The sequence below is a fragment of the Monodelphis domestica genome, chromosome 5, assembly GCF_027887165.1.
Source record: "Monodelphis domestica isolate mMonDom1 chromosome 5, mMonDom1.pri, whole genome shotgun sequence".
NCBI lineage: Eukaryota > Metazoa > Chordata > Mammalia > Didelphimorphia > Didelphidae > Monodelphis > Monodelphis domestica.
The window spans coordinates 78,893,222-78,919,250 of NC_077231.1; the positions used below are offsets into that span (position 1 = coordinate 78,893,222).

The window sequence follows — 26,029 nt, forward strand, 5'->3', positions numbered from 1 at the left end:
GCTCTGATGTAAGGTCAGCCAGGTTCTATAAACCTGAGAAGTCACTCTAGGAACATGGTCCTGGTGATAGCTTAGCCCAGCCAAAAACACAAAGGCTCAAAACCTCTTGACTGGCCTCTTAAGAGACATATTCACTGACAGTGACAAGGACTAGCAAACAAAGAAAGCTACAAAATGTCTTTCTGCCATTTGTTCTCTGTTCATTTCTGAACATGGATAAAAAGTGGAGCTAGGGGGTCACCTAGATGGCTTAGAGGATAGAGTTAAACCTAAAGACAGAAAGGTCCTGGATTTAAATCTAGCCTCAGACACTTCCTAGCCATGTGACTTCCTGAGTAAGTCATTTAACCCCCATTGCCTAGCCATTACTGCTCTTCTGCCTTGGAACCAATACACAGTACTGATTCTAAGACGGAGGGTATGGGTTTTGTTTTTGTTTTTTTTTTTAAGTGGAGTTGATGGTGCTAAGAAACAGACTCCTTTTAAGCCATTTGTCAAATTACAAGTAACAATCTAAATGCGTAGCTGAGGGTGCCACAATACACAAAGTGCTAAGCCTGGAGTCAAGAAGACCTGAGTGCAAACCTCAGACCCTTTAATAATTACAGGACCCTAGGTAAAGCACATCACCTTTCAGGATAAGTTTATCATCTATAAAATGAGAACAATGCTAGCATCTGCTTTCCAAAGCTGCAGTGAAGAGTACATGAGGTAACATCTATAAAATGTTTAACATAGTACCTTGCACATACTTTAATGACTGACAAGACTCACATTTATATTATAAACAAAACCAGAAAACAAAAAAGTTACAGATAACAAAAGGACAATAAGAGGAAAACACAGCAATTACTAGTATTTGTTTTATCACAAATCAAAAGGTAACAAGAAGCATCATTTCACAGGCCCTTGGGCCATCTTATATTGCAGGACAAAGTAATCTGATCAGTGTCTGCAAATGTTCACCATGAAAACAATGACAGAGGATGCCCGACACTGGGCATATTGGATGAAATCCTCTAAATTAAATCAGCGTCCATTTTGATCTGCAAAGAGGTATTATAAAATGGAGATTTGAACCCTACACTTCAATCCCCAGAAGTCCTTGGTACTTCCCAGAATTCCCTATAATCTCACCTGAGTCTCCACCTCGGCGAGATCACAAGGAGTATTTAACTGGCAGTAACACCTACTTCGCCCTCTCAACCATTGCAATGGTGTAGTAAGCTAAGCGCAGGCATTCTGAATTGGCTAATCAGCCATGGGCACGTGGTGTATTTTCTTTATTCCTTGATTTTCTAATAATCCTTAATAAACCTTTTAATATAATATTTTACTATTAGAGACTAAATTTAATCTTTACAGTTTCTAGACAAGGCTAAAAAAAAAGATAGTGCTGAAGAGTAAGGAACAGAAGAGGTCTATAGCTTATAGATAGCGAAGCCTCATGTCTAAATATGAATATTTTCTCTGAGAAAATAACTAGATAATGCCAAAAAATTCCACAAAATGGAAATAATTAACTTTTGATAGGAAATGATGCATTAGTAATAACATGGAATTCATTCTTAATTCTGTGTAGACAGACAGAATTAAAACAAAGATCAAAATTAATACAAAATTAGAAGAATAAAATATGACAAATGTGTCATGCAATTAAAACAATTGCAAAATGATACAGTAAAATAAGTGACTAATGATAGAAAATGGGAAAAGGATCAGAGAAGACACTATACTAATACTGACAATTTTATTCACAAGTCTCACTCATGAAAATCTATTGCTATTAAAAAAAAACCAAAAAAGCCTAGAAACCACCTCTTCCAGAAAACACTTCATCTCTTTGCAAAAGAGGGAGATTTGACTACCATGGGGAAGACCAGCTTGAAATGTAAACTCATTTGTGAATCTCTCAGATGAGGACAGTAAAAGAGCCTGAGTAGTTCCATAGAACATCTAAGAGCTGTCAAAGGAAAAGAAAATTTAACGTTTAATCCAAAGGTATATTAACATCAAACAGGTAAGACAGACAAAAAGATAGGAAAAACTACAATAATAGATAACTTTTTTCCACTCAAGGACTATAGTGCTGCCATGCTTGACTCCTACAGCATCCCTGATTGGCTTCCTGAAGAAAAGATAATGGCATAGAGCCAAAAAAAAAAAGGGCATAACATTTGGGCTGAACAAATTTTGTACTTCTGACATGCACAGAAAGGCACCAGCTCATGGGAGGGCAGTCTTAATGACAGTTTTTTCCCATAAGTTAAATACTTTTTTAAAATTATCAAACCACAAAGAGCAGGAGGAACTCCATCACTAAAAAGACTACATGTAAAGTCATAGTCACTCTAGAATATCAACTGGTAAAAACCCACCTATTTCTTTCCAATGCCCTCTGAAGATTGACCACAACACATGTTGAGATCATTCTCAAAAAAAATTTGCAATAGGTGGGAAAATAGTCATGGGTAAGTAAGAATGGCATACACACATCAAAATATCTAAGAATCTTCAAAAGATATATGAGATGAGCCTTGCTTGATGATAGCAAATAGGAATACGTGCTCAGCAATGGTATTTACTTCTGTTGTAGAAGAACTCTCATATAGAATATAAAGTCAAAGAGAAGGTGCCTAATCTGGGGTCCAGTAACTTCTTTTAAAAATATTTCGATAACTATATTCAATGTAACTGGTTTCTTCTGTAATCTTGTGTATTTTATTTTGTGCATTGAAAAAGGTTATTCTTTTCCACCTGACTGCCAGGTGTTGTCAAGGATACAAACAAGGTCCTAGATGCTCCAGTTTGTAGATGATTATGGATGGCTTTAAGTCATTAAGCCCCTGAAGAGCCTTCCAAATGAGATCTTGAGGCAAACTAGAAGCAGACCAAGCAGAAGACAATTCACTGTGTTAGGCTTTGTGGACAGAAAGTGGAAAATAAAGTCTCTAATGACTGGCCAAGTGCCAGAACATGGTAGATACTTAATAATATTATGTGGCTTAACTAATTGACTCTTCTCAAGCAAAGGGCCAAAGAATTAAATTGGGTAAGAATTAGGAGTATCTTAAAATCTAGGATGTAAGTGGCAAATAAGCAAAGACATACTAAGTTTCAATATGATTAAGAGAACAGAAGAGGCAAGGAGAGCTAAGAATTTTAAGATAGGGATTCAAATCTGGGACAATAAGTTAGTGAACAAGCATTTATTAACAGCACACTATGTAAAAAAAAATACGTAGATGAGGAGAAAAATTCAGAAGGGGACACAGACAAGAAGGGTGGCTCTGTTAGTACCAGAGTAAATTTAAATAGTTCATATTTATTGATGTTTGACCAGAGGGGAATGGCAAAAATGACCAACATTTTGAGCCTAAGCAATTTTAAATGTCCATAAAACAAGGTCTCACAAACTGATTTGGCTATTTGAATAATATAGCAGGTGACCAGTAAGAATTAAAAGAGTCATACAAATTAAATGTTATGTTGAAGGCAGAATTAGAATGTGTGTCATCTGAGAGTCCCTTTGTAGCCACTTGGTCTAGATTTTGCCAAGCAGCATATTCAGTGAGTTCAATCAATGTCTTAGTTCCTTGAATATAGTCATTGTCCCTAAATTATCTACTGAATGAATGACATAAATATTGATTTTCAGACATAAAAACAGAATCCATTTCAATTGTTTATTTATCTTTGACATTAAAGAAAAAGGAAAAATAATATACTGTTTTCTGGCTAATAAACTATAAGCAAAAAAGTAGTTAAATAACCTAAGAGTTGTAAAAAAGAACCATGTATTAACCTCATTCAAAAAACACATAATTTAGTTTCAAATGGAATCCTTTTTTTTGTGTTCTATTGTGTGTATGGACATGCTTTTTTGGTTAGTATTTAAAAATAAAATTATAAATAAAAGAAAAATTACATATAAATGCAATATTCAAATTTTAATTATCTGTACCAATTTAGAAAAAAAAAAGACTTGAATAACAGAATAGTTAGCTAAAAAGTTGTCTGGCTTTGAAACTCATTTTAAGGTGCCCTGCTCACGTAAAAGAATTCTCATATTCCCTTTCCTTCTAGTCTTGGCCCGCTCTTCACCTAACTGCTGCAAGACCAAGAAAGAATTCCAGCTGGCACATAACTACAAAGAATGTACAAAGTACACAATCCACTCATAGATCATCAAAATTCTGCTCCACTGCAATGTTTAAACTACTGAAGGGCAATGGCGCTTTGCACATCTACAATAAAAATTTCAGTGAGTCCTTTCTTGTGTGTTAAGATGACAAAAGACATTGGGGAATCCACTTGGCTTTACCTGGATGTGCTGTGCAGACAGGTCAGGAGCAGTAAAGAACAGCTGGTTGACACCTGCAGCATCTGGAGTTGTGAGGAACACTTTTCCTGGAGTGGAATCCTGCCTGGCCAGAATGACTTTGCTTGGGGTGGCACCATCATGATTGGTCAGGATGTACTGCTTGCCTGGTGTGCTCTGACCCAGGGCTGTCACAATCTGGATTTTCTGGCCAGTCTGCTGGTCTGTAACAATCTAATACATTTGTTTTGGTTTGTTATTCTACATTATTTTCTTGTTCTGGTCCCCAGCACCCCAAGGTCTTTGTAATGTACATTTTCATGGCTGTTATCAATATGGCATATTAAAAACACAAGTAATCCTATAACCTTTATGCCTAGTCTAGGGCACAGATCAGTGACCTTGAGATAATTCTGGCTCATTTCTTCTACACATGGCCCAGAATGATCCTGTTCATCTCTAGATGAGAAGAATTTCATCAGACTTTCAGTTGCAATATGATCTTTATATGCCTACTCCCCTTCTAGATTTGAAGGAGATCCTATGATAAACAACAACTCCACTTTTATTCGTTAGCATCAATATGGATTATCCCATGGTGAGGTAAAGGAAGTACTGGATTTAGAGATAGGGGACATGGATTCAAATTTTGGTTCTGCCAGAAAGTATCTGTGAGACCCTGAGCAAGTCACTTAACCTTTCTAGGCCTCAGTTTCCTCATTTGTGAAATGAAAGGGTTGGATTAAATGATATCTGAGTCCCTACAAGCACTAAATTACAACTTTATCTTTTCACATATAACACTAATACTAGGTCAAATTAGAATACATTATTTACTAAGTTTTAACTTGATAAAATTCTATTCAAAATAAAGCACTTTTAAGGACAACTAGGTGTAGTACAGTGGATACAACACCAGACCTGGAGTCAGGAGGAATTGGATTCAAATCTGGCCTCACACACTTCTTAGTTGTATGACACTAGGTAACTCACCTAACCCTATTTGCCTCAGTTCCTCATCTGTAACATGAGCTGGAGGAGGAAATGGCAAACCACTCTAGTATTTTTATCAAGAAAATTTTTAAATGGTGTCATGAAAAGTCAAACACTACTGAACAATAACAACAATCAAGAATGATTTGTAGGTAGCAGCAATGTAATCATCCAAGACAATTCTGAGAGACTTATGAGAAAGAATGCTATCCAGATCCAGAGGAAGAACTGTGGGAGCAGAAACACAGAAGAAAAACAACTGCTTGATCACATTGGTCGATGGGGATATGATTGTGAGTGTAGATTCTAAGAGATCACACTAGTGCAAATATTAATAATATGGAAATAGTCTTGATCAATGACACATGTAAAACCCAGATTTGCTTGTTGGCTATGGGAGGGGGGTGAAAGGAGTGAAAGAACATGAATCATGTAACCATGGAAAAATATTCTAAATTAATTAATTAAACACATTTTTTCAAATACAAAAATAAGAAATAAAAGTCCTGAGAACCCCTACAAAAATAAAATAAATGAAAAAATGAAAAAACCCAATGATTTGTAGGTAAACATGAATGTAATCATAAAGAACTTAATACAGTTCAACTGTTTATATTCTCATAAAGGAAAATGATACATGAAACGCCTAATAACTTTTTTTTAAATCATTATTAGGGAAGTTAAAAGGAGTTTATATAGGTAGAGGGCATAATTGTGAGCTTAGTTGAAATGATCTCCCCACCCACCAAAAAAATGTGGAGGGTAGAGAAAGGGATGTACTGGGAGAATGGGGAAACAAGAAGCAGATTAGGGGGAAATTTCTCAAATAAGAGAGGAGAAAAAAACTAGAACTAAGGGGTGGCAGGCAATGCTTGAACCTCACTCTAATTAGAATTGGTTCAAAGAAGGAAGAATCAATATATAGACAGTTGTGTATAGAAATAGGAAAGGAAGGAATAAGAGGTGGGGATGGTTGATAAATGGCAGTGAGGAAGTGGTTAGAAGCAAAATAAAATTTTGAGGATGGACAGGATACAAAGAGAGAGAAGAAACAAAAGATAATAGGATAGAGGGAAATGGACAATAATCATAACTGTGATTAGTTCATCCATCAAAGAGAAGCAGATAGAAGAACAGATTAGAAACCAAAATTCAGTAATATTTTATTTACAAGAGACATATTTGAAAAAGAAATACACATAGAGTTAAAATAAAGGGCTAGAAAAGAATCTAATTTTCTTCAGTTGAAATAAAAAAAGGCAGAGATAGCACTCATGATCAAAGAAAAAAAAAAACAGAAAAACCCAGCCCTAATTAAAAGAAACAATCAGGGAAACCACATTTTGTTAAAAGGTGCCACAGACAGTGACATCATATAAAAAACATTTTACATCAAATTTATCTGATGAAGATATGTCTCAGATGAACCAAATCAAATTAATAAAAATCAAAGTCATCCCCCAACTGATAAATGGTCTAAGGAAGCAAAGAAGCAGTTTTCAGAAGAAGAAATCAAGGCTCTCTAGTCATATTAAAAAAAAACTACAAAATCATTCTTGATTGTTATTGTTGTTGTTGTTCAGTTGTGTCTGACTCTTTATGACATCATTTTTTATTTTCTTGGCAAAAATACTGGAGTACTGTGCCATCTCCTCCTCCAACTCATGTTACTGATAAAGAACTAAGGCAAACAGTTATGTGACTTGCCTTCTGTTTGAATGTCAAATTTTCTATTCAGCTCTGATCTTTTCATCAGGAATGCTTGGAAGTCCTCTATTTCATGAAATATTTGTTTTCCCCTTTGAAGGAGCACATTCAGTCTTTTGGTTGTTTTTTGTTGTTGTTAGAATACCAATGAATATTAAAAATATTTATTCATACAGGGAAATCCAAAAACATAGGAAGAGAAACATACTAGAGGACTTTTGTGTTAAATTCAAAAGAACTGAAAACATGAGTTTTGTTGTAAGCTACTACTAATTGCTGAGATAGTGGTATTAATTGGATGAAGCTTTGAGGAATAAACCACAAACCCGAGCACCAAAGCATGATATTGTAGATGAGAAGTTTGACTACCTGGATATGTGCTGGCAGAGTCTTCCAACCAAAAGCAGGTAAGCTTAAATGTGTGACTTGTCTTAATGAACATTTTTCTTTAATATAGGGAAAGAAATAAAAAGGGGAAAACTTTAATCTTTAAATCTTTAAATTCATTCTGAACAACAAGGAAGAATTGGTTCCTGAAGTGGAAAAGACAAGATTTGGGGAGACATTTAAGCACTCAAACAAGAAGATCATAATGGAGAAAAAAAGCTAGCTGTGTGTAGTCTGATGTGTCCCCTAGATCTGAAGAATGCAAGGTTTACTAAAGCAGATAAGTAAATGTATATCTTATAGGTCTATTCCTTTAATTTTTTTCAATTACATGTAAAAATAAGTTTCAATGACTGTTTTCTGACATTTTGTGATCCAAATTCTCTTCTTCTTTCCTGAAACAGTCAATAATCTGATACAAGTTATACTAGTACTATCTTGCAATACATATTTTTCTATTCCCCATATTGTGAGAGAAGGTATACAGCGCATATATATACATATATATATAAATTAAAAGTATATGAAGGAAACAGCATAAAAGATGAAATGCTTCTATCTGCATTCAGATTCTGACAGTTCCGACGTTGGCTGTGGTCAGTATTTTTCATCATGAGTCCTTTGGTGTAGTCAAAAAAGCTATTCTTGGATCTGATAATAGTTTAGTCCTTCACAGTTGATCATTGTACAACATTTCTGCTACAATATACTACGTTGTCCTGGCTTTGCTTACTTCACTTTACAACAATTCATACAAGTCTTTCCAGGTTTTTCTGAACTCATTCTATTTATCATTTCTTATGACATAAAAGTATTCCATTACAACCACATACCACAAGTTGTTCAGCCATTCTCCAGGTATCCAATTCTTTGTCACTACAAAAGGAGATGCTATAAATATTTTTGTACATATATGTCCTTTTCTTTTTCTTAATTTCTTTGGCATACACAGAACTAGTAATAATATTTATTGCTGGGACAAAGGATATGCAAAGTTTTATGGCCCTTTGGGCATGGTTACAGATTGCTCTCCAGAATGGTTGTATTAGTTCACAACTCCGCTGAGTGTATTAACAGTCCCAATGTTACTATATCCCCTCCAATTTGTCATTTTCCATTATGGTAACATTAGCCAGGCTGATAGATGTAAAATAATATCTCAGAATTGTTTTAATTTGTATTGCTCTAATCAATAGTGATTTGGAACATTTTTTCATATGCTATAGATGGCTTTGATTTCTTCATATCAGAATAACCTATTCATATCCTGTTACCATTTATCAACTGGGGAATGACTTGTGTCTTATAAATTTGAGTCAGTTCTCTACATATTTGAGAAAGGAGACCTTTGTCATTTGCTTTATATTTTTCCTATATTTCCTGATCTTGGTTGCATTGGTTTTTGTTTATACAAAACCTTTTTAATTTAATGTAATAAAAATTATCCATTTTATCTCTTATAATGCTCTCTGTCTTCTTTGAATGAATTCTTTCCTTTCCCATAGGTCAGGCAAGTAAACTATTCTGTGTTCCCATAATTCCTCAGTTTTGCTAAGCAGATGGTTGGTCATAATCCTAGCACCTTTGTCTTCCAGAATATTATATATCCCAAGCTCTCCACTTCTTTTATGAGAAAACTGTTAAATCTTCTGTAAGCCTGACTATGGCTCCACAGTATTTGAATTGTTTCTTTCTGGGTGCTTGAAGTTATTTTCTCTTTGACTTTGGAGCTCTGTAATTTGGCTTAATATTCTTAGAAGGTTTCATTTTGGAATCTCAAGAAGTAATGGATATATTCTTTCAATTTCTATTTTGCCTTCTAGATCTAAGATATGATGGCAGTTTTCCTTGATAATTTATTGAAATATAATGTTTGGCTCTTTGAGCATGGCTTTCAGTTAGTATCATAATTCTTAAATTATGTCTCCTTGATTTATCTTCCAGGTCAGTTATTTTTCCAACAAGACATTTCACATTTTCTTTTATTTTTCCTTCTTTTGACTTTATCGTTTCGTAATGTCTCACAGTCATTAGCTTCCACTTGCCCAATTCTAATTTTTAAAGAATTATTTTCTTCAGTGAGCTTTTGTAATACTTTTTACATTTGGCCTATTTTGCTTTTCAAGTTCTTTTCTTCAGTAAATTTTTGTGCCTCTTACCATTTGGTCAAATCTATTTTTAAGGGTTTTTTCCCACAGTATTTTTTGTGCCTCTTTTATTAAATTGTTGATTTTCTTTTAATAATTTTCTTGTATCATTCTCATTTCTTTTTCCAATTTTTTGTTTACCATTCTTCACTATTTCTTTAACTCTTCCAGGAATTTTTGTTGCACTTATGTTCAATGAGCATTTTTCACTGAGGCTCAAATAGCTATTTTCACATTGTTGTCTTCTTCTGAATTTATGTCTTGATATTTTTTATGGTGAAATTATTCTTTTTGTTGCTTGTTCATTCTTCTAGCCTATTTTCTGACTCAGAATTTTATGTTAAAGTTGGTCTCTGTTTACCTGGAGATGGGAAGACACTGTGCCAAATTTCAGTCTTTTTCATACTGCTATTTTCAAAGGTAGTTCTTGGGGTCTGAAAGTTCTTGGTGCTTTCACAATGGAGAAGCATAGTTACTGCTTTCTTGTTCTGTGTACTAGTCTTTAGACAAACTATTTTTGCAATGAGATACCTTATGTTTTCTTCTTTTTTTTAGCCTTTTTTTTTTAAACCCTTACCTTCCATCTTGGAGTCAATACTGTATATTGGCCCCAAGGCATAAGAGTGGTAAGGGCTAGGCAATGGGGGTCAAGTGACTTGCCCAGGGTCACACAGCTAGGAAGTGTTTGAGGCCAGATTTGAACCTAGGACTTCCCATCTCTAGGCCTGGCTCTCAATCCACTGAGCTACCCAGCTGCCCCCCTTTTTTTCAGCCTTTTATCATTGTGCTTAATATTTTTTATTGCCTATTGTGTCCACTCTAATATTCAGGGTGTTTATTGTTTCTGCAAAGTTTTGATTCTTTTATGTCATTCTTTTAATTCTTTCTTCCTTATCTCTCATTTCTCTTCTAATTTTTTTTTAGGCATTCTCACTCCATTTATTTCTCTGAGGATTGCTTATAGGTATTCTGGAGTCATCCTATTCTTTTGCATTTCTGTCTGCCTCTAGCATCTCTGCTACCATAATAGCTCATCATAGTATGGTTCCTTTTTTTGTTTACCCCTGACAAGAACTAGGATTTGCCACATTTCTGGAGGAAAACTCTGTTCTGGTCCTGTGGCTGCTTTCTTGGGGTACTGAATGTTGGATTTATTTTAGGATCTCAAGAAAAGGGTAGGGATCCACAAACTTTCAAGGCTCCTAAAGTCATTGATCTAGGGCAAAGTCTGATTACTAATCGTCTGGTCTGGGTTCAGCAAGTACTTGACCTAGGCTTGGGACTCTGCAAGAATAGATGCTGCAGGATTCCACCATCCACCAATCCAATGCCTATCCGGAAGTTCTGTTCATTCAGAGTAGCAAAACTATAGGATCCCCTTTAGACTAGGATTCCTGACATGGTCATCTCTCTGCGGGGATGGGCTAGATGCTGAAAGTGAGACCCTACTTAGCAACTGAGGTCTGAACCACAATGCTGCTGCTGGCTTCTGGACTTCCTCCTTTCTGGATATACTACCTAGGGCTTCTCCGTCCAGGAATATCACTCTCCTGAATAAGTATATTCAGGATCTGTGACCCAGAACTAGATAGTGGACAGCAAAGGCTTTAAATCTAAGGAGCCCTGGTAGAGTCAGGGACATCCTCTTATTCTGGTGAACAGTTTCCCACTGTGAACTAGAGCACTCTAAACTGTGTGCTAATGTTCCAACGCCCATTTTCAAAGTCCACAGCCTCCCTTGGCTACGCTAGAGTGGATAAAGGACACAGTGTGAAAGTTTCTGGAACTTCCCCCATCAAATTCAACTCTGGTGCAGTTTCTAGATCTGTTTGGAAGAGTTTGTAGAGGGAAGTTCACAGCTTCCTAAGCTCTTATCATTCTGCAATCCTGCCTCTACCTCCCTATCAAAATGTTAATAGAAATGTGTTATGGGAAAGAATTGGGGAGGATAGAAACATTAACTTTATAGTTCAAAAAAGTGGCAAGTTCTGAGTGAATATTTGTCAAAGTTCAGGTTCTCTTAAATTAATCTCTATACCCAAGATAAGTGGTTTTGACAATGTTGAAGCAGTCAGGCCTCCTGAGGGGAAGGCAGGAGGCAGCACATGCCAGGCAAGTCAAAGCCCCACCACTATATTCCTTCTGATCCAGGTGGTGATAGACATCCCAGGAACTTGAGCCTAAGAGCCTTAGAAAGAGCCAAGCATCCAGTCCCATCCTCTCAGGTATCAATCTGAGAAGCAGCCCCTGTGGAGATACAGTCTGGTGTGAATTTTAGTTTTACTCCACTCTGCTTAGTCTTTAGAATTCTAGCAAGCAGGAATGTATCATTTAAGGATTGGGTGTGGGGGAGGAAGGCCTATGACCGGTATGTGCTAGCAAGTGACAAATCAGAAACTGACTGACCCCCCTGGGCTGTCCTAAGCCAAGCTTAAGCCACCATTGGCACATGTGAGACACAGGAAGTAATATAAAGAACTGCCTTTATATTTCTCGTTACTTCCTGTGAGAGGACCCTTTTGTGGACTTGGCCCTGGAACTCAAGCTTGGAGGAGCTCAGCGTGAGACCTCAGACTGCTTTCCTTTTAGATGGTCACGTGGTGAGTGATAAGGCTTACTCCCCTTTCCCTTGGCTTTCTGGAGAGGCACCTTGGCCAAGGCCTCTGAATTCCTGCCTGGCTCAGACCAGGTTGGAGCAGTTCAATTCCCTTTTCCTCTCTCTCTCTCATTCTTAATTTTGTACTTCTATTGTAAATAAATCACCATAAAATTGCATTCTGACTTGAGTATTTCATTGGGATTTAGAATTTTAAATCCCTGGCAACCAAATAAAATATATTCAGTCTCAATCCTAAATTTATCCCTTACACTGGCCACTGCTACTGAAGGTGCTGACCCAGAGTTACTGGAGACCCCAAAAGGAAAGTTCACAGAACAGCCAGACAGTTCAACATCAGAAAGTGATAGGATTTTATCAGTGGAAATAACATTAAAGAAAAAGTGTGATCATTTATTTTGCTACTGCATCCTAAAGGACCATGGAGTCTTTCCATCTGACTTATAGGTAAAACCTTCCAGATGTTATCTCTCCCATGAGATGTGAGCCCTTAGAGTAGGAAGAGGCTTGGTTTTGTATTTGTAAAGCCAGGGTTTAGCACAGTGCTTGGCACATCAAAAATACCTAATAAATGCTTTTCATTCATTCAGAGATTCTTTCATTCATTGATTCATGTGTTAAAAGCACTGTTTTTTATACAGGGCATGAAAATGGTATTTGGTCCTAGAGAACAAATAATGAAACATATCTCCCCCCTCAGTGTAGAAATATGGGAAACTACTAGATAAGAGAATGGTCCATACTGTCCAGAGTATCTATATCAAGTATTTTTACTTGTTTTTCTTTGTCATAGGAGAGGGTTCATGTAAAGACCTAAAAATATTAGTAATTAAAAAAAAAACAAATGTTGTAATTTTTGTTTGTACTTCAATCAATTCAAGATATACCCAACCCTACCCTCTCTATCCCCACTGAACCCTCCCATTTACAGCTAAGCAAAAAACAATCAATATAACGTCAATACCTATGACAACATACACAGCACTCGATCCTGAAATTCTAGGTGCAATCATCTCCACCAAAAGAAAACAAGTTTCAAGGAAGAATTTATTAGGGTACCTACTATGTGCCAGGTACTTTGGTAGGTACATTATAAATAATACCTCAATTGATCCTCAAAATACCTCTGCTATTATTATTTCTACTTTTATAGCTGAAGAAATTGACCCAGACAGAGATTAAGTATCCTGCCCAGAGTCACACAGTATATATTTAAGGTGAAATCTGAACTCATGCCTTCCTGACTCAAGATCCAATGTTCTATCCATTGTGCAGTCAGCTACTAAAAATCATTATTCCCCAGACATCGTGTTCTGCAAATCTTGTAAGAAAATTTAATTGGTATGTATGTAGATATGACTGAAAATCACAATGATGGCACAGTAAGTCCTCTTTTCATTATTTTTCCTTTCCTTGAGGTGGGATTAATTGATCTCAAGTAACATAAATATGCATTAATATAAAAAAATAAACATACCTCTCCCATTTGCTGTTCAATAATTTGATGAGCAAGTTCTTCTATGGTTGCCATGATCCTGAGTTACCAGAATGTCCTGCCAAAGAAGGAAGAATCTCATAAGAAAAGTCTGTGAGGCAATCAGACTTGGCAGAAACCCCATGAGTTTATACACTTCAGAGAGAAGAGCCATACACAAAAGCATATGTGGTAGAGAGAAGTTCAGATACAGTCTGATAAAGTATTCATAGTTCAACTAAAAGATAATCCTACATACACACAAACTGACTTCTGCATTTGGACCTACAAGTTTAAAATAAAATATGAAAGCTAGATACATCTTTATGGCATAAATGTAAGAGAAAAATTAAATCTTGATATTTAATGTATTTGGTTTGTATAAATAAGTTCTTCACAGACAACTTCTGAAGGGGATTTGCCAACATTTTATGGCTAAGCTAAATGAATGAGGAGTTTATCTAGGTCCTAGAGATAAGATATAAATGAAATAGTCCTTGATCTCAAGGGGCTTATAGCACATACATAAATTCATTGGGGGTAAATAGCACAGACATAAACAAATAAAAAATAAATACAAAGCAATGGGAAAAAATGAAGTGAGCCACCAACATAAAAGAGAAGCCATTCTTTTTACCTAAGTAGTATGGCAGATAGCATTAGAGATGTCTTCCTAAATCAGGAGTTCTTAACCTGAAGCCTGTCAACTTGTTAATTTTTATATTTTGATAACTACCGCAATATAGTTCAGTCTGTTTTATTTAGCAAATTGCTACTATTCATGAAATTCAATTAACTACCATCTGTTTTTTAGTGAAAGGCTTATAAATATATGTTGAACAGATCAGGATGCAAAGGCATTAAGTTGATCTCTTCCATTTCAGTGATTCTTAATTTCTCTCACATTCATGGGAAAAGATAAATTGGAACTAATTAAATTACTAATAGGTGACCTCCTAAAACATAGAACAGCATATATTATTGCTAAATAAAAGAGAAAACTGCTGAACAAATCCATATTTTGCTGTTCAGTCATTATTCAATTATGCCCAACTTCTCTGGACCACATTAGGGGTTTTCTTAGCCGAAACTTGAGTGACTTGCCATTTCCTTATTTAGTTCATTTTACAGAAGAGGAAACTGAGAAAAACAGGAATAAGTCATTTGCAGAAGTTCATATAGCTAGGAAGTTTCTGAGGCCAGATTTTAACTCAGTGGCTGGTTTGAGTGGGGAAGAACACCAGTAGTGATCCCTTGCTGATTAAGTTTTCTAATAATTGGAAAAGGATTGGCAGAAGGTAGTGTAAAGATTAAATTGTAACCCCTGACAGTTTTTAGATTTAATCCCCATAAGAGTAAATACCCTACTTAAAGTTAGGCATGGAGATCTGCCCATTTTTAGATCTAATTACCAAAAGTGCGAATATCCCACTTAATCACAAAGTAGGAGGTCTATGACCCACATGTGCAATAGTGGGTGACGAATCAGAATCGACTGACTGCCTTCTGGGCAGTCCTAGAGCAGAGCATCAACTGTGATTGGTAGACATAGAATTAGGGGAAGGTACAGGAAGTAATGAAAGAGAAGATGTCTTTAAAAGGGACTGTCACTTCCTGTGAGAGTTATTTATTTTTTGGAAGTGGAGACTAGGGAAATTCTTCATTCTTTGATCTGCTGACTGGACCTGAGACCCTGTTCCTGACTGGACTGACACGTGATAAGTGAAAAGCTGACTCTTAACTGCTGGTTTTTCTCTGAAGAGACTGGCCTCAAGAAAGACTTATCATCTTGAGAGAGGCTCCCTGTATCCCCAGGGCCTTGGCCACATGGGCCGAGGGCCCCCTCTCTGCTCCCCCTCCCCCCCCCCCCAAGAAATAACTCTCCCTGTCCAGGGGCCGGGAGCAAATTAATTAGTGTTTAGGCTAGAAATCTTACCTTATCCTCTCTCTGATTTCTTGCTTTACTCTTTCTACATTTTGTAATGAAATTGCAAGTAAAATCTCTTTGGAATTAATTAAATTCCTGGCAACCAAACTCATAAATTATAAGTCCAATCCTTTAAAAATTAAGCCCCTATCCCCCCTTATAGTAAAGAAAGTAAGACATCAGAAAAGGTAGGCAAGCATCAGCAGTATATCATTTCATAGATGCTCTCGTCATTCCCAGTTGAACCAGGCATTTCCCCTGGTTCCAAGTTGTATTTAATTTTTCCAGAGGAATTCATATGGAAATGCTGTCATAGGATCCCATTTTTCCATTAAAAGGATCACACCCCCCCCCAAGTTTTAGTATCCAATTAGTTAAAATTTTACTAAGAACACATCACAACTTGGAAATTTAGCAGGCACAAATTTTGTCTGTAACTAGTGTTACATAAGTATTTGTAAAAGATATTACTCTATATGCAATAAGAATTCCCCCCAATTTCAGAAAGGGCTGTTCTAATGATAGGAATGTGTCTAGACTCATGTACACTATTACAAGATGGACAGACAGTTCTACAGATGATAAGACTGAAACATTTCTAATGGAAACATGGTTATTCAAATTACACAAAACTCACACAGGAAAATCAAGACAGACACAAAGGCCAACTGGCAGAGTCCTCCTCCCTGCCTCCCACCAAGTTAGTGAGAGCTACGTCTGTGCTTGCTGAGGGTGTTTTTAAGAATTTCCTCTTGTAGATACCCTGCCTAGACAACTTTATAAAAAGGAGTGCACATGACAAAGTTATAGTAATTAAGGTCCCTTTTCAAGGCCTAATTAGAGTATCCAAATAGCTAATAAGAAATGACAAGGGAGGTGGAACCAAGATGGTGAAGAGAGTACAGGAATCCTCCTGATCTCTACGAAATTACCCTCCAAAAAGCAAATATATAAAGCCTCAAAATGAATTCTGGAGCAGAATAACCCACAAGAAGACGAGGCAAAGCAATTCCTCAGCCCAATACAACTTAGAAAGTTAGCACAAGGAATCTGGTGCACCAGAGCAGGCCCCACCAAGGTAACAGGACTTGGGAGCAGCTGAAGAAGCAAGACAAGGCTTCCAGAATTCTCAGCCACAGATAATAAAGGGGATAGGAGATAATATAACTGCTTAGAGTGAGATTCCAGGGATCCCTTTGCTAGCTCTGGGTGCAAGACTCTTGTTATGTTGCCATATGCAGAACAAAGTCACAGTCCTGGGGCACAGTCGCCAGATGAGGAGGACCATCATACACAGCACTTGCAGCCAAAAGGGAGCAGGGAAGCCTGGTCACAGTTCCAAAAAGTAAAAGAGTTTTTGGGATTACTCATAGATCAGAACACAGGCAGGGAGAGTATTAAATACATCTCTCCTCATATCATACCACCTTGGAAGAACTGAAAGCAGAACAATCTCCACAGCCAGCTCTGAGGGCAACTGCACAAAGAACCTGAAGCTTGGAACTGTGCTCACTTCACCACAGTTACATAGTCCAGGTTTAACAGTTTTTTTTTTAATTAAAAGAAGAGAAAAAGGTAGGAAAATGAGGAAATGACAAAAAAAGAAACAACACAGAAAGTTATTCTGGTGACAGGGTAGACTCAAACTCAGAAGAAGGCCACAAAGACTCAAATGCTTCTTTGATGTGTAATCAAGCTTCAGGTGCTCCACAGTAACCCCTTTAGCTACTTTCATGATCACTGGATTGACATTAAGGAAAAATTGTCTTTATCCACCCTGCCAGGGGAAGTCTTCACATTCTTAGAGTAGATACCCCCTAAGCCAGTAACAGTTTGTGGCCTATCAGTTACCCTCAGCCTGGTTTAGCCCATCTGAGAAATAAAGCTAGAAATTTATGCTGAACCTGGGTTAAACTAGCATTCAAGGCTCTTTACAAGTTGACATTTTATTTGACAGTGACTAGAGAGCACCCCTGATGGCTTCTGAGTAAAGGAATGTCAATCAGAACTACAAGTTTAGAAAATGATTAAGATGGCAACAGTGTAAATGGCGAAAAGGACAAGACCTCGGGATAGAATATCACTTGGAAGATTATTACACTGGAAATAGAAAATACTGAATTAATGTCACAAAATGAATTTTAACTAAATGTGTATCTAAGATTGCTCCAGAAATCCAGAAATATAGCCAAACTCTTTCTGTAAGGGAGATATAAAACAGTTAAGATCAGAGATTTGGAATCAGACAACCAGATAGATTTTATATCAGGTCAGTAAGTCACTTTTATGCTTCTTACGATGTTAAGAAAATCTATTTTATCACTGAAACAATACAATGTCTTACAATTTACAATCAGTTATATTGCTTCCTTCATTTATACTAATCACTGAAAACTGAAAATTAGTAAGCATTTAATACAAGGGATGGTCCCTCTAAAAACAAAGAACCCTAACAAAGGTTTGCCAAAATCAGTAACGGGGTATTTCAGCAGAAGGCGGCAACTTTTTCAGGATGTCATGTCTGCTGGGAGAATATAAACACAAATTGTTTAAAACAAGATAGGGAGTGAAGGGGGCAAAGGAGACATCAGTAGGGTAGAAGCCATTTTGTCTCTGTCATATCACCAGAACTTAGCACAGTGTCTAACATGTAGTAGGTGCTTAATACACTTGTTGAATAAATGAAAAAATCTGGCATGAATGGAATAGGAAGTATAAGACCAGGAACAAAATAGTTCAGTGTAGTTAAAAAGAAGACTGACATGAAAGGAAGGTAGGAGTTGGAGAAAGCCTTCTAAGAAATTTGAATCAAGCAGGAACCACTAAAAGTTTCTGATCAGGCTGACAAGGTCAGAATAGCATCTTGACTATTTTGGAGCTATGTATAAGGATGTAGGGGGCTCAGGGAGTACTGAAAAAAGATATTAGCAAATCCAGAGAAGATGCTGTGAGGGCAGCAAAGACAGAAGGCAACCAAGTGGATACCTAGTCCTTCAGGTATAGAGGCAAAGCAGATGACTGTCTTCTCTGATATCATTTCCACTGATGAAACCATGTCCATTTCTGATGTTGGCATAGAGGGGAGTGACAAGGGCTTAAGGTGGGGGAGAAAATCAGAAGTTACCATGGCAGATGTGAATATAATGTTAAGAATTCACAAGGATACCACCAGCAACAATAGTTGCAGGGACTAGAAAGTTCTGTGGAAAGTGAATCAAACAATTTAAGTACCCCTACTTAGTACCTTACCAGTCACTAAGTACGAGAGTTCACAAGTCACTTGCTAGAGTAGGTGACAACTCCAGAGGCTACTGATCACCCCCTGGGCAGTGCTATTCAAATTAAAAGACTGTGATTGGTTCCCATAAAGTGGGGAAGTGACAGGAAGTGATGTCGAGAAAACTGCTTTAAAGAGGCCAGCTCCAGGATTCAGTCATTCTCTCTGAACCGGTGAGACAGACTGAAGGAGGGAGACTCTTTCCTTGGATCCTGCAGTGGTGAGTGGAGAGATTCTTTTCTTGGTTCTTTGGGGAGGAAACCCTTTCTGCTTGCTGGTGCTTCAGTGGAACACTCCCTTCAGCATGAATTCTGGTAATATCCTTGGCAGTCTTAGCCTTGTATGCACTGAAGGTTCTTGGGCAGATTCTTCAGCATCTCCTGGCTCTTTGGATTTTGGCTTCCTAACTAGGCCTTTGGATTCTGGTGAGATTCACTTTCGGATTTACATTTGCAGTCTGGAGACATTAGGATTAAAATTAGGGTTTTTTGTAGCTGGGCAGTACTTTCTATCTCTTTAACTATATTTTTCCACCTCTTTGTAAATAAAGCTGCTCAAAGTCATTTTGACTTAAGCTGCAATATTTTTAAATCAGCAACTACAATATTACTTTAGAACTCTCATATTTAGTATAAAACCTAAATTTAAATTCTTATAGTGCTGTCCTTATGGTTCTTGGGCCTGAAAGTCATCAGTACTCACCTGGTTGTTGATATTAGTGATGGCAAGAATGGTGGGCCCCTTCTCCTCAAGAGATAGCTTCAGGGGTCAGGAGGGAACCAAAGTCAGTGAATGATCCAAGTCTCTAAGTTCTCTTCTAGCTCTAAAATTATGATCCTACAATTAATAATATAGTATATATTTCATGTCTTCCTTTGTTTTATCATTCCTTTGATTATGCTTTACTGTTTCTTGATTTCTCATGAAATCATTAGTTTCTAGACGATCAATTCTGGTTTTTAAGGACTGATTTTTCTGTTTCAGTTTTTGGTTCTCCTTTTTTCTATTTATTTATTTTTATTTTATTTAACAGATTAATTTAGAGCATTTTTCCAGGATTACAAAAATCATGTTCTTTCCCTCCCCTCCACCCACCCCCTCCAATATCCGATACACAAGTCCACTGGGTTTTATATGTGTCTCTGGTCAAGACTTATTTCCATATTATTGATATTTGCAATAGGGTGATCATTTAGGGTTTATAAACCACAATCATATCCCCACTGACACTTGTGATCAAGCAGTTGTTTTTCTTTTGTGTTTCTGGTTCTCCTTTTTCAACTGGCCCATTTCTTCTTGCATCACTTTCATTTCTCTTCCCCACTTTTTCTCTGCTTCTTTTAACTAGTTTTAGAAGGTTTTTTTTTTTTTTGAGATCTTCTGGAATCTATGTCCAATCCATATTTTTCCTTTGGACTCTGTATGTGTTTCCTTTGCTTTCAGTGTCCCCTTCTGTGTCTATACCTTGCTCTTTGTCTCCATTAAAATTCTTTAGAGCGAGGTGCTTTTTTTGTTGTTTGCTCATTTTTCCTATCTAATTATAGGTAGACTTTTCTGGGAAGTTGGGGTACCCTCTTAAACTTCAGTCCTTCCTTGATGTTATTCTTAGCTTACTTTCTGGGTTTTTAACAGTTTTGGTTCTTAGAGGCTGATATGACGGTCTGAGGGCTGAGAGTTTTGAGAGCCCCTTCCCTTGCTGATTCAATTGACCCTTGACATGCTTATGGCTTAAGGACTTTCCTAGTCTTGGGTCTCATGTGTACTTGATCCAATCAGGCACACCCTTGATTACCTTGTCCTGGAGCTCCACCCTTAGTTTTGAACAAAAATATGGGGGGAAGAGGGGGTGCCTGCAAACTTAGTCCTCATCCCAAAGTGGGAACAATGTCCTCATCCTAAACCCAGACTGGGATTCCTACCTTTGCTCTGGCCCCACATGGATCAGCCCACTTCAGTACAGACTGCTCTGGGCTGGGGCTCTGGACTTCTCCACAGGTTTGAAATTTCAAGGGGTATGGGTTGGCTTATACCACTATTTGCCCAGGCAGGATCTCAGGATATGAATGTTGGCTTGGAAATAGGTTCCTTCTTGACTTACTCACCCCTCCTTACTACAGCTTCTTGTTGGCTCTGCTCTCCTTTCACCTCAGTGCCCCAGATATACTCTGCTTATCTTTTGGATTTTTCTTTTCTTGATAGTTGTTTCATTCTGTCTCCTTGTTGGTTCTTTCACTCCTGTATTTTGTGGCAAAATTTTAATCTTGGTCGGAGAGGATTCTCGTGGTGACATGGAGCTTTTCTGATTTACTCTTCCATCATGACTCACCCAACCCCCCAAGTGCCATGCCCACGCTCCCCCCAGAGACCACATTCCGTGCCCCTCTCCCCCTTATTCCACCCAGGGAAGATAGAAAGCACTCCCACTGTACTGCTGGGCAGAGGGGCAATTGATGTAGTCAGGCTTGAGGAGAGGGAGAGGAGAGGGGCACAAGCATTCTCCTCCCATCTACTTATGTGAGCTATGATCCTCTCAAACCTAGAAGAAAAAAAAATAGCAAAAAAGCCCTAGCTTACGGGAAAACCCCTTATTTATAGGAAAACAAAACCCTCAGGTTAAATGAAATGACATCATTCTGATACAGTCCTGAAGGGGGTATCCTCCAAATTAACCTTATTAGCAAATGGTCAAGGGTTGAATTCAGGTTTTAATCTAGATGAAGTGCTGATTGGGAGATTGACAAGCCACAATAGTGTTTTCCAGATCTTCTAGCCCACCTTTTCTCCCCCAGGTAGACATTTCTTTGAACGCAAATTGGAGGGGACTAAGAATGAAAATTAAAGCAGCCCAAATTTGCTTGTGAAAGAAACTGGGGAAGAGAGCTGAAGAGGCTATTAGCCTAGCCTCAGGTTCATAAAACTTACTCCTAAATCACTAGACTACAGTTTTGAACATTTCGAAAGTACAAACTTAAAAGACATCCCCAAATACCAAAAATATTTTGTATGGTAAAGACACTGGTTGCTTCTGATAGTAAAGACGTAAGTTTCTTAGTCTCACTCAGGCCAAAGGTAATTAAGAGTCCACTGTATTCTGAATGGGGTGGGGCAATCTTGCCCTACAAGGTATTCTCTCTTGAAGATACCTGCTTACTAACTCCTACTGGGGAGGGAGGGGAGCAGCCCAGTGGGGCCTCCTTTGGGCTTTCTAGTCAAGAACTCAGGAGAATTCTGTGCTGCAGGGATGGGTGCACTGGGTCCTTGGCATGTGTGCCCACAGAGAGGTCTATGAATGCTGTCCCTGGCATGTATGCCATAGGTTTGCCATCAAAAGTATTATTATATTGTTATGAGTTGTTTCCCACAGTCAGCAACGGAAATTTTTCTTCTCCAAATGATGGATTCTGCCCTACTATGCAGAAATACTGAGAAACAAACAAGGAACTAAAAAAGAATATGTGGTAGATAAACAATAAAATACTGAGCAGTCAGCAGCAGATAACTATAATGCTGACATAAGCCATATGTATAACTGATCAATTACTTAAACTCCTGAGGCATTTTTCCATTAAGAAAAAGTAATGCTTTTTACCAAACTCGTAGCTAACAGCATTTTTCTACCATTTCATCTTATGAAGCCATTTTGTCTCAGCAGTGTGGTCCCAGCATTATATAAGATATTCTAAGATTTCATTATTAAAACTAAGAGCATCCAGTTATAAACACACATATATCACTAAATGTGTGCATCCCCTAACCTCTATGCTAAGCTGACTTCCCTTCTAGTGATACTCCCATAAGCTCCCCTGGGTTAAATTCTCTTTTTTTTTTTTTTTGCAGATGACTTCCAAAGCATCTTCTACTCCAGTCCCACATTACCAAGTATTTGCTTGAAACCATCACTCAGGTGTCCCAAAGGCATCTCAAACTCCTATTTCTGCCCAAATCCATCACCTCTCTGAATTTCACTACTGCTGTTAAGGACATCACTATCTTTCTAGTTATCGAGCTTTGCAAATTCACATGTCATTCTTGTCTCTCTCTTCTTCATTCCCATATGCCGCAAAAGTAATTTTCCTAAAACTCAGCTCTGACCATGTCACTCTCCTTCTTTCCCATCCTACTCAATCAACTCCAAGGGCTTCTTTCTATTGCTTCCAGGAGTGAATATGAAATACTTTGTTTAGTATTCAAAGCCCTTCATAACCTAACCCTTTCCTCCCTTTCTAGTGTTCTTACACCTTAATTCCAGACTTACCTTTGTAAAAAATGGAGATTTGAACCCCAGACTTCAATCCCCAGAAGTCCTTGGTACTTCCCAGAATTCCCTATAATCTCACCTGAGTCTCCACCTGGACGAGATCACAATTGATTATTTAAAGGGCTCTCTGCCTCAAGAGCTCTCTCTTCCTGTACTCTGTAAATCTTGAAATCTCTCAGACTTGTGAATGTTAAAAATTTCCCCATCAGGGAATTCTTAATTGGAACAAATTCCCTACTGAGAAACATTCCCCATTTTGATGTGAGAACTCGCCAGGATCAGAAATGGGAGGACCTCTACTCCAACAGTACTTAAGACTGCTTTAGGGGAAAAAAACTCCTTGCTAAACAATGAAAGTACTTGGACCCATGCTAATAATAAGGCAAGGAGTTCTTTGAGCCAGGGATGCTAGGTACCTAAAAGGGTCGGGCAAGTTTTCTCTTGATGAGATTAGTTGACTCAGCTGTGTTTTCTCTAGTTCAGACTTACTAAGGAGATTTGGTCAACACAGCAGCATTTTTTCTGATTCAGACTTACTGACTTCATTTCTGATTCAGACTTAGCAGGAATTTAGATGGGCAGTCCTTTGGAAAGCATCTACAGTGATTGGTAGATGTAGGGACTTAGGGGAGGTGACATGGGAGAAAAACCCCTATATAAGAAAAAGCAGAATCTCTTAAGGGATATCCTTTTGGAGGATCTCTGATGAGGACCGCTTGGGAAGAATCTCTTGAGAGAGTCTCTGGCTGGAAGGCTCTCTGGTGAAGTCAGCTGAGATGGAGCTGGCCTGGTGTCAATAGAATCCTTGTTTAGGCAGACCTTGTGGTGTTAAAAGACTGACTGACTGATTCTCTCTCTTAAGACTCAGGTCTAGGCCATATTGGCTTGAGGCTCTTCATAATTATTCCTTTCCTACTCTTTCTCTCTTTCTCTAATTCCTCATTATATTATTAATTAAAAATCTCTATAAAACCCAGTTGACTTGGGTATTTGAATAATTGGGAATATTGCCCTGGCGACCACCTTATATTTGATTTAAAAACTAAGACACTGTAGTGAAACATATTTTCTGTGGTCAAATTTACTCACCCTCTCTTATATCTATCACAATTTATATCTTCCACCATTTTAACTCACTACAGTTTAAGACCTCAACCATTTTAAATCTCACAACTCAGAGATTGCAACATGTTGTAAGTAGGCTGTGAATGGGCTAATCGTGCCCTAGGCACGTGGCTTATTATTTTGTATCCTTGATTCTAATAATCATTAATAAACCTCATAAAATATAATACTTTTAGTAGAGATACTAATTTAATTTTTACACCCTCCAATGACATAAGCCTCCTAGATGTTCTATGAATAAAATACTCCATTTCTCACCTCTAGACATTATCTCTGACTTTCTTCCATGCATGCTTGGAATGGCCTCCTTCCTCCACTCCAACTACTGAACTCCCTGGTTTCCATTAAATGTCACTCAAAATCCCACCTTCTATAGGAAGCTTTCCCCAACCTTTCTTAATATCTTCTCTCTTAATAGTATTTCCAATTTATCCTAAGTGTAGATCATTTTGTATATATATTTGTTTGCATGTTGTCTCTCCCATTAGATTGTAAGCTCCTTGAAACAGAAACTCTCTTGCTTCTTTTGTACCCTCAGAGCTCAGTATAGTGCCTGGCACATAATAAATGTTCAATGACTGACTGATTTTGAAGTCTTTGAATAGAACCTAATCCATTCTTCTTCCACTATACCTTCTCTATAAGGCTCCTTGAATCAGGTAGTGAGATTGCACAGCAGATAGAGAGCCGTGGCTATGGAGACAGGAAGATTTGTGCTCAAATGTGACTTAAGACACTAGCTATGACCTTAGGGAAACAACCTAACCACTGCCTCAGTTTCCCCAAACTTACAATTGGGGATACAGGACTTACCTTCTAGGGTCATTGTGAAGATTGAATGAAATAGCAATTGTAAAGTGCTCAGTACAAAATCTGCCTATTAGTTAGCACCAAATAGGAAGTTACTATAATAGTCCAAGCAAGAGGTGATAAAGGTCTGAACTGGGCTGTTGGTCCCAAGTGGAGAAGGGGATGTGTGCAAAAAATATATATATATATGTATGTGTGTGTGTGTGTGTGTGTAGGTATAACTAGTAAGACTTGTCAAAAGTCGAAAGAAACAGGAGGTCCTGAGTTCGAATGAACTCTGTGTGAATCCTGGGCAAGTCACTTACTGCTCTTCTTGGAATTGATTCTAAGTCAGAAGGTAAGAATACAGAAAAAGAAAACAAAAGACTTGTCAACCACGGTATATCAGTCAAGGGGTAGCAAGGAGTTGAAACTGAGAACATAGGTATCAGCAAGGATGATGTGTGCCTCCAAGGAAATAGGAAATGTAGAGGAGAGGTAGATTTCAGGGATTAGATAATGAGTTTCATTTCAGACACATTCTTAGTCTCTACTTTTGCCCTGGCTTTCCCTCCTGTCTGAAATTTACTCCCTCTCTATCTCCACCTCAGGGTCCCTCTTTTCTTTTAAAATGCATCTGAAGTATAATCTTCTGTATCTCCCTTTTTTTAAATCTTTTTGAAATTTTTATTTTATTGCTTTAAAAAAAAATTCATTCTTTTATCTGAAGTTCCAAATTCTTTCCCTCCCTCCAGCCCCTCTGCCTCCCAATAAGATAAGCAGATAAGCAACAGTATACATGTTAAGGCATGCAAAACCCATTTTTATATTAGCCATGTCACACCTCCATCCCCAAGAAAGCAAGAAAAACAAAGTGAAAAACAACATGTTTCAGTTTGCACTCAAGAGTTCATCTGCGCTCTCTCTCGCTCTCTCTCTCTCTCTCTCTCTCGCTCTCGCTCTCTCTCTCTCTCTCTCTCTCTCTCTCTCTCTCTCTCTCTCTCTCT

The 26,029-nt window shown here is 37.7% G+C and overlaps 1 protein-coding gene across 6 annotated transcripts in view; it reads right to left on the reverse strand.

Moving 5' to 3' along the window:
* The window catches only part of NR2C1 (nuclear receptor subfamily 2 group C member 1), a 96,850-nt gene that overhangs the window by 60,995 nt on the left and 9,826 nt on the right, over positions 1–26,029 (reverse strand). For 3 of the 6 annotated variants that reach the window (XM_056798652.1, XM_056798655.1, XM_016425725.2), the window contains exons 2-3: positions 13,650–13,725; positions 4,325–4,555 (exon numbers count right to left, since the gene is read on the reverse strand). In XM_056798652.1, the coding sequence (XP_056654630.1) occupies positions 4,325–4,555; positions 13,650–13,703 (285 nt within the window). In that variant the 5' untranslated portion in view covers positions 13,704–13,725. Of the gene's footprint in view, positions 1–4,324; positions 4,556–13,649; positions 13,726–20,952; positions 21,086–26,029 lie in introns of those variants that run through there. The other 3 variants (XM_056798654.1, XM_056798653.1, XM_056798656.1) reach the window with 2 other exon arrangements.